Below are 18,246 nucleotides of genomic sequence, written 5' to 3'. Positions count from 1 at the left end.
AAACATTTTCAACAAGAATGTCTTATGGGAACCATTGAGGTAATATAGCAGATTTCAGAAATATGCCCACATAAATCAAACTAAGAGAATTCTTCACCATGGTACACAAGCCTTCTTATAATTCTACAAATTATAAAACAACACTATTTGTACTGTGTACTATTTGAGTATCAGTGCCAAAAATTATACAGCATAACCAAAAGAATACCAGTTAATGCTTCCATTGTAATTTGTAAATTCGGAAAATCGCACAGGGTGTATAACATGTGGCTCAGGTGATTTACTACTCTTCAGTTTGTCGATCTGTCCTACCACATCTTCCAGGTTGATCGTGACTTGGTTCAGTTCATCTAAATCATCACCCTTGAAAACTCTCTGGAACGGGTATCTCCCCAGTATCCTCTTCAGTAAACATCAAAGCAAATAATTTGTTTAGTTTTTTCGTGGTGGCCTTGCTTCCCTAAGTGTCCTTTTTAACCCCTCGATCATCTAACGGTCCGACTGACTCCCTTGCAGGCTTTCTGATTCTGATATATATTTTTTTTAATTTTGAGTTTTTGCCTCTATAGCCAGCTTCTTCCCTTTGCTTCCACCTATTGGCATCACCACCCTCTCCAGCATTCACTTCCCTTCCACCACCACTTTGGCATCACCATCATCCCTTCCATCCCATAATCTCTCCTGGCATCACTACCTTCCCCCAACTCCCTGCACCACATTCCCTCCCTGCCACCATCTACTCTCACTACTTGGCATCACCACCTTCTTTTTTTTTTTCTCTCTCCCACCTCCTGGTGGTATAACCATCTTCCCTCTCATCCCTTGGCATCACCACCATCCTTTCCCTCCCACCGCTTGGCATCAACACCACCCCTTCCCTCCCACTGCTTTTAATATTGTCACCACCCCATCCTACCTCCTGGCATCAGCACTTTCCATGCCTTGGCATTATCACTGTCCCCCTCCCAAATTCTCTTCCTTTCCCTTCCTCCCCAATCTTCTGGCCTTTCCTTGTTCACTGCTAGCAATATGACTTCACTTCCCTCCCTCCCTTTCACACCTTGTCATCATTGGCATCACCACTGTCCCTTCCTTCCCTCACACCTTCTGACATCATTACTTTCTTCCCCCGCATCACCACCATTCAGCCCACTTCCCGGCCATTACCATTTTCCCATCCCCACTTGGGATAAGCTCCATCTGGTAAGAGGAATTGGGTGAGTAGCACTCCTTACCTGCTGCCTTCTCTGCTGGCTTTCCTGTAGTTTGATGAAATCCATTAGCTCCGCACAATTCTAACTTCAGTGGGAAGCTGGCAAAGGAGGCGGAGGCAGCAGCAGAAAGGGAACATGGGGGAAAGAGAGAGAGAGGAAGACTTTGTTGCCAAGAGGCAGCGACAGTTGTAATCAGCTCCTGTCTTCCCCTCTGCGGGTGGCCAAACTTTCATGGCACACCTGCAGAGGGTGGATCAATAACAAAAGAACCCAACCCTACTCAACCTCATGTATGTCAGTGAAAAGTCCATTCATAGTCACTTGTTTGATACCTAGGAACATTTTCCTTGTTTCCTAAAATGTTATTGTGATGAATTTTTGGCATTTGAAATTGCATACAAATAAAGCTGAAGGGATCTAAAATCAAACAAGTTAACAGGCAGCGAATGACCTCTCTTACTAGCTCTGTGCTCTGAGACCTTGCCTTTCCTCCTGAATCAGACAGCAGAAAGGCTAGAAACACGGAGAGGTAAATCCTCTGTCTCAGGGAAATTTGTCAGCAGTGCACTGAATGTTTGCTGAAATGTGGAACTTTGAGAACGTTTCCTTGTGTATGCAGATGGCATAGACTGAGTGTGTATGGTAGATGGCCATAGCACCGCCATAGGTTTCCTTGGTTTATTTTGTATTATCTGTGTTTTGAATTGATTATATTTTCCCAAAACAGGAAGACCATCCAAACCCAGGGGCAAAATATTTTGGAACAATGCGAGTGGCATATTTGCCTAACAATAAGGAGGGGCAAGAAATTCTGAAGCTGCTTAAGAGAGCCTTTGATCAGAAACTTATTTTCACAGTGGGGCAGTCCCGTACTTCAGGATACAACGATGTCATCACCTGGAACGATATCCACCATAAAACCAATATAGATGGTGGGCCAGCAAGGTGAGCACATTTTTCCTCAATTCAGAATGGCAGAATGAAATAACAAAACTTTTTATTATAGTACTAGACATGGCAGAAAATACATCACATGCCTGAGATATGTTGATTCTGAAGTCTGCATGATTAGAGCACCAAGAGAAGTCCTATACTGTCCACGTTAAACACAATTTTGGACTATCCTAATGCTTTCTTTGCCTGTATATTAAATGGTACTCAACTGAATGATCTGCAGATCAGAATCCATGGTCCAGCGGGTGGTGATAACACACTGGGATTGTGACTCTGCATCATGGTTAGTGGATTAAGCTATTCCTCAGGATCTGCGCATGGTCCTCTTCCGAGGAGGAGGTGAAGGTGCAAGACCTGGGAGAGTAATTTGATCGCAAGTCATTGAAGGCGATTGGACGAATCGCAGATAACACATCCTCTGCATTGCAAGTTGTGATTTGTGCCCCTTTTTGCTAGACTTTATTTTAAACATTTTCAGATGTACTTTATTAACTATTGCAGCCCAGTCATTCAGATTGTAGCTTTCATCTTGTTGTTGGGAACTGTAAAAATATCAAAATTAAATAAATATATAAATAAACCCATCAGCATCCAGGGCCAAGTTCTCAGAAGTGATTTTCTATGACAGTGGGAGCTTTTTTCCCATCAAAGATAAAGTCATTTCTCATTAACTCCTTATGTTTTCATAAATCTGTCCTCAGTTTTTTACCTGATCAGAACAATAAAATGTCTGGTCTGGTACAGGGTACATAGTTTTTTGCGGATTTATTTTTTCATTATTTTCATTTGATTGAATAGAAAGTTAACAGTAAATAGACAGCAAAATACATATGTTATAAAACATATTCAATAAAGACTACTCAGTTTCATGATCCCTTCAGTTTCGTGTGTAACCCCCTTTTTTTGGAGGATTTCTGCTCCTTAGAGCGCACAGCCAATTTATATCTTAGGGGTTGCTCCAGCTAGCATGTTACATCCCACGCTGACTCTCGCTTATGGCCCATAACGATGAATAAATATGCAGTGTGTTTTTTGTGAGTTAGTGCTTCCATGAGGTGAGATGCTGCAGTAACTCTCACAGGACCAGGTCTGAGTATTAAATAAAAGTTTACTGATTGGTACTAATAAATTAAAGTCCATTGTCCAGAAGTATAGGTTTACATCTGACTGATGGTACATTAATGTTTGTTCTCTGTAGGTAAGTGCCCTTTAATCAGACTTCCGGGTAGAGTCCATGGTGATGTTGCATGCGAATAACTCTCCCAGTGGAATCCTATTGAGAGGGTCCCAGCTTAGCTCCAAAAATCCTAGCTTTTCTAGCGTGTAGCAGATGGACTCAGGACCAATGGGTATAGTGTGCTCCTGATAGCAGTTGGAGACAGTCAGATTTCAATCTGACGTCAGCACTAGTACATATACCCGTGCAGGTAGCTCTGCTCTTCAGTATTTCTCCATCTCCATAATGGGACTCTATACACGCTTGCACAGCGTTAGAGTATTCAAACCAAAGAAAATTCCAAACAAAGAAGAAATCTTACCTCTACAGATGAGCCCCGCTCTCCTGCAGTGATACCTAAGGGTCCCTCCCCCAGTTGAGAATTCCTGAGGTGATTTCTGAGAATCCCTCAGAGGTAGGCCTCGGTCCGGTAGCCGGTTCCCGGCGTGGACTTAGCCCCTGGCAACGGGAGCGGTTGAGAGGCAGCGGGTGCAAGACCAAGCGCGGCGGTGAAGGTATTCCCCTCTCCCCCCACAGCCGGAGACCAGCAAAAGCCGAGACAAGACAAGGTAGAAAACTTTCTAAAAGTCTCCAGTCTCCAAGGCTCGGATAGTCGCACAGATCGCCAGCCAGCGTCTGTACTATTGGGTTGATCAGTCCCGTCCGGGCTAGACCTCGATCTGATACGAGGTCCTCCCATGTGGAGACCCTCCGGGGTGGTCGCCATCTTGCTCACATGGTCGCCAACGCCATTTCCCCTTGATCGCTGCCCTGTCCGCCTAGTTGAACTGTGCGCACAGAGGCGAGCGCGGCGCACAAATTACTTGTACGCACAGCGGCGCGCACATAGGTGCCGTACACACAGCGGCGCGTGCATAGGTGCTGTGCGCACAACTACCCTCTCAATGGTGCCGGGCATACAAGTTACGGCTGTGCGCATAGCGGCGCACACATCTCGGTGAGCGTGCATTCTGGCCTACATGCACATCTTCGGCCTCCCAGCTCGCATTGCTAAACGCACAGACCAGGGTTTCAGCGATCCTACACGCACAAACCATGGCACCACCGGCCAAGAAAGCCAAGGCTCAAGCCCTTTGCCCAGCCTGCCATATAAGGGCTGCGCAACACGAGGAGGCCATGGCCCTGTGTTTACAGTGCGAGGTGGCCCTGGGAAAACCAGGACAAGACCCTCCCCAGCCAGTACAGGAATCCGGATCCACCGATAGTACACCGGACCTCTCTATCCCCAGCGCAGCCTCCTGGGAACGCATCGCTGTTCGACCTAGACCCAGGAACCCTTTCCTGGGTACAATTCTTTAAAGGGCTACACACCTTTGTCCACATGCATCCAACGCCACCGACAACACAGCCACAGCCTCCACCGGAGGACCCTAACCTCCCAGGGCCCTCCAGGCATCCCAGAGACGTGCCTCCTCCGGCCAAAAGTCTCACCTTAGGGGACACGGACACCTCGGAGGAAGATCTAGACTCCCTGGAGGAAGGGGAAATCCCTCCAGGAATGGAACCTTACCGAACCATGATGCGCTGCTTCTTCAAAGTCGAGCTGCCAGACCTTGTTCTCTCAGCCACAGCGGAACCAAAGACGAACCCTCTACTAGTAGGGCTCCATCAGGCATCCCGCCACTTCCCAATGCTGCAAGCTGTACAACAGCTGATCGATCTGGAATGGGATGCTCCGGAGGCCAGCTTCAAGGGAGGACAAGTCGTAGAAGCCCTATACCCTCTGGATCCCGCAACCAAAGACCTCCTGGCGTTTCCCAAAGTGGACGCCATGATCTGCGGGGTCACAAAGAGCACTACCATCCCAGTCGAGGGAGGAGCAGCACTCAAGGATACCCAGGACAGACGTAAGGAATCCATCCTTAAACAGTCATTCGACATATCAGCTATGTCACTTCAGATTGCTGCCTGCTGTGCCGTAGTGACACGCGCCTGCTTGTCTATGGTCAGGAACACCGCCATGCCCGTCGACTCACTTGAACCAGCAATATCCTTCCTGGCAGATGCGTCCTCCGACCTGGTGCGCACTTCAGCCAGGGGCATCTCATCCATTGTGGCAGCCAGAAGGCAACTCAGGCTCCGAAGCTGGTCAGCTGACACAACTTCCAAGACGAAACTCACGAGAATGCCCTTCAAAGGAGCCCTCCTGTTCGGAAGTGAACTGGAGAAGTTAGCCGACAAATGGGGCGAAAACCCTGTACCCCGGTTACCGGAGGACAAGAGCAAAAGAAGCCAACGCCCCTCTACCCGACCATCCAAGGGCAGAGAATCACAGTGTTTCAGACCCTACAATCTATAAGGTATGAGATGAAAATCATACAATATCAAGAAATATCACATACAGGTAAAATCATACATTTTTGACACACCTATTCCACCATTGTTTCAGCTCTGTTTTGATTCAATTGCCTGGTTTGACTTTTAATTCTTATCAGATGTATTGTTTAAGTTGAGTGCTACACAGTCATTTTCCTTCATTGTATGTCTACAGACTTTTTAACAATCCATATAAGTAAGAGATCTAAATCAATACATTTATACCACTTTGTTTTGTTTGTCATTTTTTAATAAGTATTTCATTTTATATGTTCCAATTTGTTACCATTTTTATGTGCATACATATTTTTTAATTGATTTTTGTATTTTATTTATTTATTTAACATTTTTCTATACCGACCTTCATGGTTAAATACCATATCAGGACGGTTTACATCGAACAGGGATAAAAATAATTAGGTAAAGGAAGAGACAAAGTTACATTAAACGAGGACCGTGAACTTGGAAGCTTAGGTAGCTGGAAGAAAAGAGATAAAGTTAAGTTAAAGAAAAGAGAAATAACAAATTCCGGACTAGAGATAGTTCAGAATAGAATTAGTCCACATGTTAGAGTTGGTATCCATGCTGTCCAGGAATCAGATGAGGGGAGGTATAATTGTTCGTGAGTAGATAAAGTCTAATTTGTATCCCAGGGTTCTGGGAAGGCTAGGCGGAACAACCACGTTTTGAGTTTTTTTTTAAAAGTTAGCAGGCAAGGTTCCAACCTGAGTTCAGCAGGGAGGTTGTTCCAGATAGCTGGGGCTGCTGTTGAAAATGCTCGGTCCCTGGATGCAATGAGTCGCGTGGCTTTGGTTGGAGGGGCTTGTAGTGTTCCTTTGGATATTTCTCTCATTGGCCTATTAGAAGTATGGAGTTTTAATGGAATTTCAAGGTCGAGATAAAGGAGATCGTAGATGGATTTATGTATTAATGATAAAGATTTGTGAAGGACTCTGTGGTTGATTGGTAACCAGTGTAGATTTTGGAGGATGGGTGTAATATGATCACTCCGGTTGGTGCTTGTTAGGATTCTGGCAGCAGCATTTTGTATCATCTGAAGTGGCTTAATGGTTGAGCTGGGTAGTCCTGTGAGGAGAGCGCTGCAGTAGTCTATTTTGGCAAATATCAAGGATTGAAGAACTGTCCTAAAGTCGTGGAAATATAAGAGAGGTTTGAGTCTTTTTAATACCTGTAGTCTGAAGAAGCAGTCTTTGGTGATAGTGTTAATCATACTCTTTAGGTTAAGACGGTTATCGAGTATTACCCCCAGGTCTCTAACCTGAGTATGAGTGAGGGCGTGGTTATGATGGGTCTGTGATTGGAAGTTGTCTTGGTTGGCGGAAATGAGAAGGAGTTCAGTCTTGTTAGCATTGAGGACCAAATTTAAACTGTTGAGGAGACTAGTGATAGATTGTAGACAGTTGTTCCAGATCGAGAGTGATTTGGTAATGGATTCCGTTATGGGGATCAGGATCTGCACATCATCTGCGTAAATGTAGTGAATAAGGTTGAGACTTGTTAACAATTGGCACAAGGGGAGGAGGTAGATATTGAAAAGTGTGGGGGACAGGGAGGATCCTTGAGGTACTCCTAGTGATGATTTTGTTGGTGGTGATTCTTTATTATTTATTCTGACCTTGAAGCTTCTATCACTAAGGAAAGACTTGAACCAGTTGTAGACTTGTCCTGAGATGCCTATGTCTAATAGACTATTCAGGAGAATGGCGTGGTTGACAGTATCGAACGCCGCTGATATGTCTAAGAGGATTAGCAGAAAAGAGTGTCCTTTGTCAAGTCCCATAATAATATGGTCAGTTAGGGAGATGAGCAGGGTTTCTGTACTGCGTGATTTGCGGAAACCATACTGTGAAGGATATAGTATATTGTAATCTTCTAAATATTCTGAGAGCTGGGTGTTAACCACCTTTTCTGTGATTTTGGCTAAGAATGGAAGATTCGATATAGGGCGAAAATTAGCTAGTTCACTAGGGTCTAAGTTGTGTTTCTTAAGGAGGGGTTTGAGAGAGGCGTTTTTTAGGATGTTTGGGTACAAACCTTGGGTTAAGCAGCAGTTTATGATGTTGGCCAGAGGTCCAGAAATTGTGTTTGGTATGAGTAGGAGTAACTTGGTTGGTAGGTTGTCTGAGGGGTGGCTGGATGGTTTCTGCTTCTTGAGAATGGATTCAATCTCTTTAGATGAAGTTAATTCGAAGTTGTCTAATTTGGCTCCCTTAAGCATATGGGTATTGGTAAATGAAGCGAGGGTGTTGTTATTGGGTGGGAGGAGTGAGAGCGTGTTTGATATCTTCTGCTGAAAGAAAATGGCTAGCTCGTTTGCCTTGGATTGAGCTTGTTCGTCTGGGATCGGTGGTGGTAGTGACTTTGTGATTTGAGACACATATGAGAAGAGAGCCTTCGCGTCATATTGGATATCATGGATTTTATAGGCGTAAAAAACTTTTTTTTATTTTAAAATTAATGACCTGTAATGATGTAAGGTTCCTTTGTAAGAAGAAAGCGTGGAGGAGGAAGGGGCTTTACGCCATTTGTTTTCCTTGTGACGTAGTTCTTGTTTTATCTGTTTGAGTTCATTGGAGAACCAAGGTTGATTTCCTTTTTTTAAAGGATTAATTCTTTTCGAGATAGATGGGCAGTGTTTATTTGCTACAGCTTCTGTGATATTGTGCCAGGAGAGCACCGCTGTGTTGGGATTGGATAGATCTATATTTTTGAGATCATTAGTGAGCTGTTCGTTGAGTGTCGGAAGCACATGATTTCCTGAAGTGAATGGAGGAGAGGTGTTGGGTGGTGGGTGTCTGTTTATTTGAGGTGAAGGTGGTTGTTGTCAGATAGTGGTCTGACCAAGGGATGGGGGTACAAACCGGATCCTTGGTGATGGAGAAGTTAGAGTTGATAAAGATAAGGTCCAAGGTGTGTCCTGCTTTATGTGTGGGTCCGTTGACGATCTGGGTGAATCCCATAGCATTGAGGGCGGTGAGGAGGGCTTCACAGTTGGGTGCATGGTGAGTGGCTTCAAAGTGTATGTTAAAGTCTCCCAAGATTATGGTAGGAGAGTCAGTGTTGATATGTTTAACAATGGATTCAATAAGGGGGGAGGCGTCTGCTTCCAATACTCCTGGGGGGGCATAAACTAGTAAGACTTGCAGATGATTAGATTTGAATAAACCTAGTTCTAGTTTGGATTCTGTCTTGATTGTATGAGATGTTAGTCTGAGTTCTTTCTTGGTGGCTAGTAACAGGCCGCCCCCTCGTTTTTTGTGTCTGTGGATAGAGAAAAAGTCGTATTTGTGGGTAGGCAATTGATTGATTAACGCTATGTCCGAGTTTTTTAGCCAGGTTTCTGTGATGGCGCAGATGTCAGGATTACAGTCTAAGAGATAGTCGTTGAGGATATGAGTCTTTTTTGTCAGGGATTGAGAATTGAATAGGGTCACTGAGAGAAGAGTTAGACCTAGGAGCTGAGTCAGGGGAGTGATCAGGATAGGGATGAGAGATCTGGGAATTCTTGCTGGAGAGGATTGAGCTGGAAGAATGTTGAAGGGGTGACGGTGATATCTGATGGGAATATGTTGGGTCATCATATTTGTGTTACTCTGGAATTGTTGTGAGTGCAAAGATGAGACTTGGTTAAGGGTCCTGGGCAAATGTCGTTTCCAGGCCTTGCTTTTCAATAAGAAAGTTGAAAAGGGTTGTTTGAGCCGCGGGCATGTGGAGTTGAAAGGGGGGGGCTGCTCAGGGGCTGCACTAAGGGGCTCACAAAGGGACAGGCCCCTTTGTCGCGTGGCGCCTGAGCTCAGGTTAGTTTAAATGCCCCTCTCCCTCGCTGATTGGTTGCTTGGGCTGGTGGGCGGGTCTTTTTGCCGCTGCCTGTGGGATCGGAGCTCAGGCTCGCCGGGGGGAAGGGAAAAAATTTGAGGCCTTACCCCGACGGGTCTGGGCGCCGATCGCGCAGGCCTCCCCTCCCTGATGCAAAAGTGGAAGCAGAAGAATGTATGCACATTTTTATGTGCATACATATTTTTTAATTGATTTTTGTATGTCCTGTATTGTTAAGTTGTATTTGATTTTTGTGTATTGTAGCCCCTGAAGCAGCCCCATTGTGGGGGCGAAACTTGGCCTGAGTCGGGCTTTACATTGGATGAACGAGTCTCCCATAATAAAGTTTCTAAACGGACATTTCGTGGCATCGAATCCAATTCTTCTCCAGCCTGGACCCCTGGTGGGTCAGCTGTCTCAAAGGCAAAGGAGAGAGGTAGTCCTTAGCACTGTGCGGTTTCCCGCTTTGTCCTGCTCGGACAGACTATAGCCAGGGATTCACCCATATGAGAGGACTGCTATCCAGCTTGTCCTCTGAGAAAGAGTTGCTTACCTGTAACAGGTGTTCTCTAAGGATAGCAGGAACCCGCAAAGAACTTTTTTTTTTTTTAATTTAATCTTTATTAAATTTTCATTAAATGATTTACATCATAAATAAAGGAAAATATGTACCTCAACACAAGAAACAATATAAAAATCAAAACATTTCCATTATTATTACTGTTGTTACATATACCATAAATGGGGGAGACTTATAATATTCTATACAACAAGCAATAAAACATTAAATGAAGAGAAGGAAGGTATACTTTTCTTTACTGGACATGCTCACTTGATGTTACTGCTTGACTTTTATCAACCAAGAAAGTTTCTAAATGTGTTGGATCTAAAAATGCAAATCTACTACCTCTATAATTAACACAACATAAACATGGAAATTTCAAAAAAAAGGTTGCACCAATTGCAAGTACTCGTGCTTTCAGTGACAGGAAGTATTTTCTTCTAGCCTGTGTGGATCTAGCCACATCTGGAAACATTTGCATTTTAGGTCCACAAAATAGTAAATCCTTAGATCTAAAGAATTTTTTAAATAAATTCTCCTTATCCTGTTCAGCCACAAATGAAATAAAAAGAGTAGCTCTTTTATTAATGATATCAATTGACTCCTCTAAGAAAGTCGAAATTCCTGGAGAAGGCAAAACTTCTCCATTCACATTCTGGGTATCAATACCTCTAGCTGATTTTTTCTCAATATAATATATTTTAGAAATCTTGGGAATTTCATCATCATGATATTGTAATGACTCTTTCAGAAATTTTTTAAACATTTCCCATGGGGATAAAAGCCGAGTAATAGGGAAATTTATAATTCTATTATTCCTGGATCTCAATAAATTTTCCACATGTTCAACTTCCTTGTGTATCATAATACTATCCCTTATAAAAATGTTTTCAGAATCCTGAATCAACTGAGTCTTATTTGTCAGGAACACTATTTCTTTATCATGCTTATCCACTCTTTTAGCTAATTCATCAATTAATCCCTTATTTGCATTAATAGCTGTTACTAATGATTCATTCATCTTAATTACATTATTGTCAAGTTTCAATATCATTCTACCAAGATCAGCCATAGTAACATTGTCCGGTACAGACACCGGGCTTATGTTACTATCTGTATGAACTGGGAGGTCCATTCGTAAATCACTTCTACTAGGGGAAGTAACCTTCTCAGTCCAGAGAGGTACAGGCTGTGAATTAACATCTGCACCTCCCTGTACTAATCCTACCAGTTCCGTTGATGTTCCAGGAGATGTTGCCACCTTCGGCTGCGGTGGTGGAGACTGTCCTTCGCCAGGACTAAGGGAGATCAACGACGTACCTCCCGATCTGTCCTCTCTTGGCGTTTCCAACACCCTGACGACGTGTTGGTCCATAGGACCCGTGCGATGTTCTTGCACTGGTGAGGAGGTAAAGATGACCCTCGCTTTCCGTTTCTTGCCCATTTACGTTGAAATAAAAAGAAGTTGGCCGGCCTCCGGTCTAAGCCGGTCCAAGCCGCGCGCCCCTTTGGCGCGCGCGGCTTAGGCGATGCGCCGGCGGCAGCGGGGCACCGCCCTTCCACCGGTCTTATACTCGGAAGGGTCCTCAACTTGCGTCACGCAGGAGGACTTCGGCTTGCCTGCACAGATTCCTTCTCGGGGAGCCGGAGCAGGGAAAAGCAAAAACAAAACTTTCCCCTACTTAGTTCTCTCCTCAGCGTCTCCGGGTGGCTCAGCGGGAGGGCGAGTCCCTCCTACCTTCTCTTCCGCTCTCTCCCCCACCCACAAAGAACTTTGATCTCAAAGATTCTAGAACTCTCAAACATGCCCTACTGAGCATGTGCAGCTGTAGTCATTATCCTGTCCCCTAGGCAGAGTCCCTCAGATCCATGATATAGCTAATACATGGAGAAACCAATTCCCCAAGGGAGGTGGGAGGGTTTTGTGAGGACTAACATCCTGCTGTCCGCGGAGAACACATGTTATAGGTAAGCAACTCTGCTGTCAGGGTGTGAATGGGCTCACTAATCTTCAGCCCCTGCTCTCCGGGTATAGCCAGCAAGGATGACGTTACCCCCAAAGAAGCAGGGTGAGAATTAGTCCCTTCAAAAATAGGATTCTTCTAGCCTTCACAATCTCTCTTCCAGCAAGATCTCTCACTGGTGCTTGCCCAGATCTGTATGAAAGTGGACTCGCAGGTCTTCAGTCCCCTGATGAGAGCCCTCTTGTCCCAAAGGGTATCTGGCTCAGAAAAGTCTCTCTCTAACTCATGAAAAGAAGGATCTTCTGGCAGGGAGTGCAGTATGAGGTATCTCTCCTGGAAGAGAACTCCTTTGGGAAAGGCCGGGAGGCCCTACCAGAGTGTGGAAAAAATACATCTTTACTCTCTGACTTCCCTTTCTAACTGAACCCGAGTGATAACATGCCTGGTCTAAATAGCACTGAGGCATCCAATCCAGAACCTCCTACTCGGAGGGACAAAGAGGTATGGATGGATCCTATGTAAAAGGTGTTAAGGACAGTAATAGTGGTATCTAGTGGCCAGACTGGGAGGGTCTGCCACACATGTCATATAAAAAACAATAAAAAATACAAACCAACAAATCCACCATTATCCAAAATCTTAGCACCCTTTTGGCAGATAATGGCAAAATGTAATATAGTACAGAACATCTTTATTTTCGGGACATTCCCACTAGACAGGTAGAAACAGACCAACATGGTTGCTGCCTTTCCAGCAAAGATGAGCATAGGAGGAGCACATAGCATAAGGTCTCTTTGGAGCTACATATGCATTGAGCAGTATTTTGTAAGCTGCTGCTTTCAGGGGCACTGCAACTGATCTCATAGTAAAGATTCTCGGTGCGCCTTTGGTATTTTGATATTATTAAAGCAACAGACTGACTTGGTTCTTGGGTTTCCTTTTCATCTTTTTTTTTTTTGTAGGTCTTTCATTTTATCCCGATAAATTATTAATTTCTTATATTTTACACTGTTTAGGATAAAGGTGATGCACTTTATATTCTTCTATATTTAACCAGGCTGGGTGGGAGAAGACGTCCTTTCTTGCCAATAACTACTAGATGATGAGGTCCATATTTAGCAAGCGGCAAAGTTATCTGGATAAGTTTAGCTGAATATTGAGTGGAACGAATCTCTCGCTGAAAATCCTTAGTTAAAATTTTATAAGAATAAGTTTGCCCAGATAACTTTAAACCTAACCAGCTATATGCTGAATATAGCCAGATAACTTAAATAAATAAATAAAATTAAAAAAAACCTGCTGAGTGGTCTAAATCCCCATAAACGGCCCCCTGCCAATTTCTGGCCCATTAGTATTAATTTATTCATGTTACTCCAGGTGAAAAAAAACAGTGATTGGTCCCTTCACTGACAGCTGTCAATGAGAAGACAAATTAGAACGGAGTTTCTTTCACTGGCTAAAGTTAGCCTAATAACTTTATCTGCTTAGAACTGAGTAATTAATTTGTCCTCTCATTGGCAGCTGTCAGTGAAGGGACCAATCACTGGTCTTTTCACCTGGAGTAACATGAATAAATTAATACTAATGTGCCAGGAGTTGTCAGCTCTATGGCAGTACTCAGCCCATGGGGTCACCTTGGGGGTCAGGGAATAGAGGTGGGAGTGGGTATTTGGCCAACATCTTTTTTTTTTTTTTTTTTTTAGTTAGGGAATCAGGGTGAGCGAGATGGGATGATTGGCACCCGCTCTGCATGCTAGTTTTGAATAACAAAGAAATCCAAACAGCTAACTTTAGGACTGCAATTTTTTCTGGCCAGAGTTAGCCAGATGGCTTTCCCCAGCTCGCGCTGAATATCGGTACTGGGAGGGTAAATTTTTAAGCAATGCTGCTGGAACTCTTCCACCCTGTCTTGTTTTTATCTGGCTGAGTTTTAGCTGGCTAATGGCTTATCCATTTAAAACTTTACTGTTCAGCAGGGTGGGGTATTTAAAACTCGGTGTTTGTCTGGCTAAATTCCAAATTTAGCCGGGCAAACCCCATCTGGTATCGAACTCTGTATGTTTATACTTCTACATGTGTCCGTGCGATTCCTGCGGGGATTCTGATATAAGCTCAGCATCTGATTTACTTAAATAGGGAGTAGCCAAACTTAAAAAAAAAACCAAACAAACATCTTTAAGCACTTGCACTACGTCAGCAATTACAGAGGAATCACAATGAAGAAGAATGATTCCCGGTGGCGATTTTTTTTGGTTCACCTGCAGGTGAACTATTCAGAAACAGAAATGTTTTAATGCAACTGCTGCTGCTGCTTCTAAAGCCAGAGCTAAAAAAGCGTACGCAAATCCACTCTTGTTTTGTTTCCTTAGGTTTGGCTACCCTGATGCTGACTACCTGAAGCGTGTCAGAGAAGAGCTGAAAGCAAAGGGAATTGAGTAGCAGGACAAGCGAGCGAGAGGTCATTACATTTATGCTACACAAAAGCGTGCCTGCTGCACTCTGCACAATGATTTGATATTCACTTCTAAGCTTGTTTTCCTGTATTATGTTGCTGTCTCCTATTGTAAGTGACAGCTGTCAGTACTAAAAGCCTTGTGTTAGGATTCTGAGATGTAACTGTAACTTAGATCATTGCTAAATTGTTCCGACAATATTACCCTTCAGTTGGTATTGCAAACATTGTAGAAGCAATGATGTAGAGTATTAGTTAGTTGCAGGTTCCTTTGCTTCTTGAGTAACAGCTTTTGGTTAATTTGAAATCCAGCTTTTTTTTTTTATTTTGGATGTAAATTTAGAAGCAGAAGGAAAATTGCTTCCCCACCACCCTCCTAGTGAAAGAGGCCCTGGAGAATCCCACCGGGGTATGACATAGATGGAGTCAGTGTCAGCGTCCCTGTCTTCCTCGGGTGAGAGGACAGTTTTTGATCTCATGGTCCTTGGCCTGTCTAGTGCCATTGCCGACTGTTTCTATGTGCGGCTATCCTCTGGGACCTCCATCTTATGTCACAGTAAATTAATGCATAAATAGAAGTGTCTGAAACTAATCAACTCTACCAGTCTTTATAGGCTTCAAGTAAATTAAGAAAATCTGTCGTCTTGTATAAGTTTTAGCAAGGGCAAGCTGTGGAAAAATGTTTGTCCTCCTATCCAAAATTATTAAGCTTTTGGCTGTATGAAGAACAGTGGTTATATATTTAGACAGAAAATTAATCACAGCTACATGAATAACCAGCTAACCATTTTGAATGGACACAAGTCCTTACTAGCAGTCAGTGAGTTATGAACGTGGTCTCAAACTATATTCCTTCAGGGCCACAAACCTGTCTGGTTTTCGGGATGTGCACCATGAATGTGTTCAAGATACATTTGCAACAGCCAGCGCACTACATCTTATAAGAACATAAGCTAGGCCGTGCTGGGTCAGACCAATGGGTCATTGAGCCCAGCATCCTGTCTTCCAGTCCGCATCACTTGGAAGTACCTACACGATCATCTGGCTGTTGCTCATCCTTCAGAGGGAGGAGATGGTGGTACTCCCCATCTCTGCCTAGCTAAGAAATGGTAGTGGACCTGTCCAAACCATTTTTTTAAACCCAGCCATGCTAGTAATTTCTTACATTTGTTCATAATTGACATTCTGAAAACCAGACCTGGGTGCAGCCCTGGCGGAATGTAGTTTGACACCTCTCACCCTTAACAGTATATCATGGAGTGATGAGCCATTTGAAAATGTTTGTGTTGTGCTGTAAAAGCATCAGTACTGCAGATGAAAATAGCTTTCCTGTTTTGGTTTCTCTAATTAAAGCAAAAAAAAAAAAAACAGATTTGGTTTATAATTGTGACAACTTCTGCATCTAGCACTTACAGAGACATGGTGCTCAGTGGAGGTAATGTGTAAAGAGCGGTATTATTACAGAAAGTAGTAGTCCATATTGCCTGAAATCTTCCACTGATACAGACTCTTCCCTATTAAAGTCACATTAACCTAAATAAGAGTGCCAGAAAAATAGATTGTAAATATTAGTGAAACTTTACCTCCAGCCTGTCCTTTAAGGTGATGGGGTGCACACTCAGTACCAGAGCAAAGTCCTGGACGCATTCTATCATCTCCAAACTGCAGATCTTCCATTGGGAAGGATAAACAACCATGTCCCTGGGCATTGTGTGTTACCTTCTCTTGTGTGCTACTAAAAGAAGCTGAATCCAAGTCTCTCTAATAATATTCATACTATAACTCAGATCAATGAATCTATTTATTTATTTATTTTTAATTTTTATATACCAATGTTCCTGTAAAGAATACATATCGCACCGGTTTACAAGGAACTGAACAGTCGCCTCCAGGGCGGAAATACATTAAAACAGTCGCCTCAGGGACAGAATACATCTATTGTCCCTTCATCTATCCTGCAGGGTATCTTCTTTATGTTTCCATGAAATGAAGCTGTCCCAGTCACACTGGAAGCGTCCTCTTATTTCCTGGAAATACCTGGGATCCACTGCTTGCTCTTGCACAGTCAATTTTTTCTTCTCCTTCTATCATGTACCTTGTGGGCACCTCCTCAGGTGTTTGCCGTTAGACAGCAGGGTGGCTGGTGGACGTGAGGACCGTCTGGTAACTTGCCTGCCTGGTGCGAAGGTGGCAGACCTCACGAGTCACCTAGATAGGATTATAGACAGTGCTGGGGAGGAGCCAGCTGTTGTGGTACATGTGGGCATCAACGACATAGGTAAATGTGGGAGAGAGGTTCTGGAAGCCAAATTTAGGATTTTAGGTAGGAAGCATTTCAGAGACTACCAGGATGGTAGTCTCTGAAATGCTCCCTGTTCCATGTGCAGGTCCCCAGAGCCAGAGAGAGCTCCAGAGTTTCAATGCGTGGATAAGATGATGGTGCAGGGAAGAGGGATTCAGCTTTATAAGGAAATGGGGAAACCTTTGGGGAAAGGGGAGACTTTTCCGAAAGGATGGGCTCCACCTTAACCAGAGTGGAACCAAGCTGCTGGCACTAACTTTCAAAAAGATGGAGCAGCTTTTAAACCAGAACAAGGGGGAAAGCCGACAGTCACTCAGCAGTGCATGGTTCAGAGAAATGTATCCTTGAAGGATACTAATGAAACAAGAGAGTTAGGGCATCCCAACAGAGAGGTTCCATTAAAAGCAAACGTAGTCCATGTGCCTATATGTAAAAAATCACCAAAGCTAATGATTTCCGAATTATCCCCAACAACTGAAAAGCAGGTTGTTAATACAAACAAAAAACACACTTTGAAATGTCTGTATGCCAATGCTAGAAGTCTAAGAAGTAAGATGGGAGAGTTAGAGTGTATAGCAGCAAATGATGAGATTGACATAATTGGCATCACAGAGACATGGTGGAAGGAGGATAACCAATGGGACAGTGCTATATCAGGGTACAAATTATGGGGCGGATTTTAAAAGCCCTGCGCGCGTAAATCCTTCCGGATTTACGCACGTAGGGCCCTCACACGCCGGCGCGCATAAAGCCCCAGGACGCGCGTAAGTCCCGGGGCTTTCGAAAAGGGGTGGGAGGGGGCGTGTCCAGGGGCGTTCCCGAAATGACGCGGCGTTTCGGGGGCGGGCCGGGGGGCGTGGCGCCGGCCCGGGGGCATGGTCGAGGCCTCCGGACCAGCCCCCGGGACCGGAGGACGGAGCGGGACTGCCAGCCGACGCGCGCAAAGTTAGGGGGGTGGGTTAGATAGGGCCGGGGGGGTGGGTTAGGGAGGGGAAGGTGGGGGGAGGGCGAAGGAAAGTTCCCTCCGAGGCCGCTCCGAAATCGGAGCGGCGTCGGAGGGAACAGGCAGCGCGCGCTGGGCGCAGCGCGCGCTGGGCGCAGCGCATGCAGGTTGCACAAATGTGCACCCCCTTGCGCGCGCCGACCCCAGATTTTATAAGGGAGAAATGCAGCCACATGGGGGACACAGGAAATACTATGCCCAGCACATCCGCCATGTAGTCTGCTACTCAGTGCCAAAATCGGCGCACCAAGGGACAAGACCAAAAAATGTGGGATAGGGTACCCAAGGTGGCATGGCAGCAGATGCATTTGGCTGAGGGTGCTATGGTAAGTTGGCAGGCCACCTGAGGGGATACATAAGCCCGCCATAAAAACTTAAATTGTAGGTCCCGGTAATAGATATTGG

At 44.5% G+C, this 18,246-nt stretch overlaps 1 protein-coding gene across 1 annotated transcript in view; it reads left to right on the top strand.

Moving 5' to 3' along the window:
• DTX3L (deltex E3 ubiquitin ligase 3L) overlaps positions 1 to 15,962 on the top strand; it is a 38,337-nt gene extending 22,375 nt beyond the window's left edge. The window contains exons 4-5 of the mRNA XM_029605300.1: positions 1,942 to 2,159; positions 14,454 to 15,962. Coding sequence (XP_029461160.1) covers positions 1,942 to 2,159; positions 14,454 to 14,523 — 288 coding nt within the window. The 3' untranslated portion in view covers positions 14,524 to 15,962. The remainder of the gene's footprint in view (positions 1 to 1,941; positions 2,160 to 14,453) is intronic.
• Positions 15,963 to 18,246: the final 2,284 nt, after the last annotated feature.

This window comes from Rhinatrema bivittatum, chromosome 6 (assembly GCF_901001135.1).
Source record: "Rhinatrema bivittatum chromosome 6, aRhiBiv1.1, whole genome shotgun sequence".
NCBI lineage: Eukaryota > Metazoa > Chordata > Amphibia > Gymnophiona > Rhinatrematidae > Rhinatrema > Rhinatrema bivittatum.
Note: the sequence above shows the minus strand (reverse complement) of the source record. Positions and strands in the feature narration are given on the sequence as shown.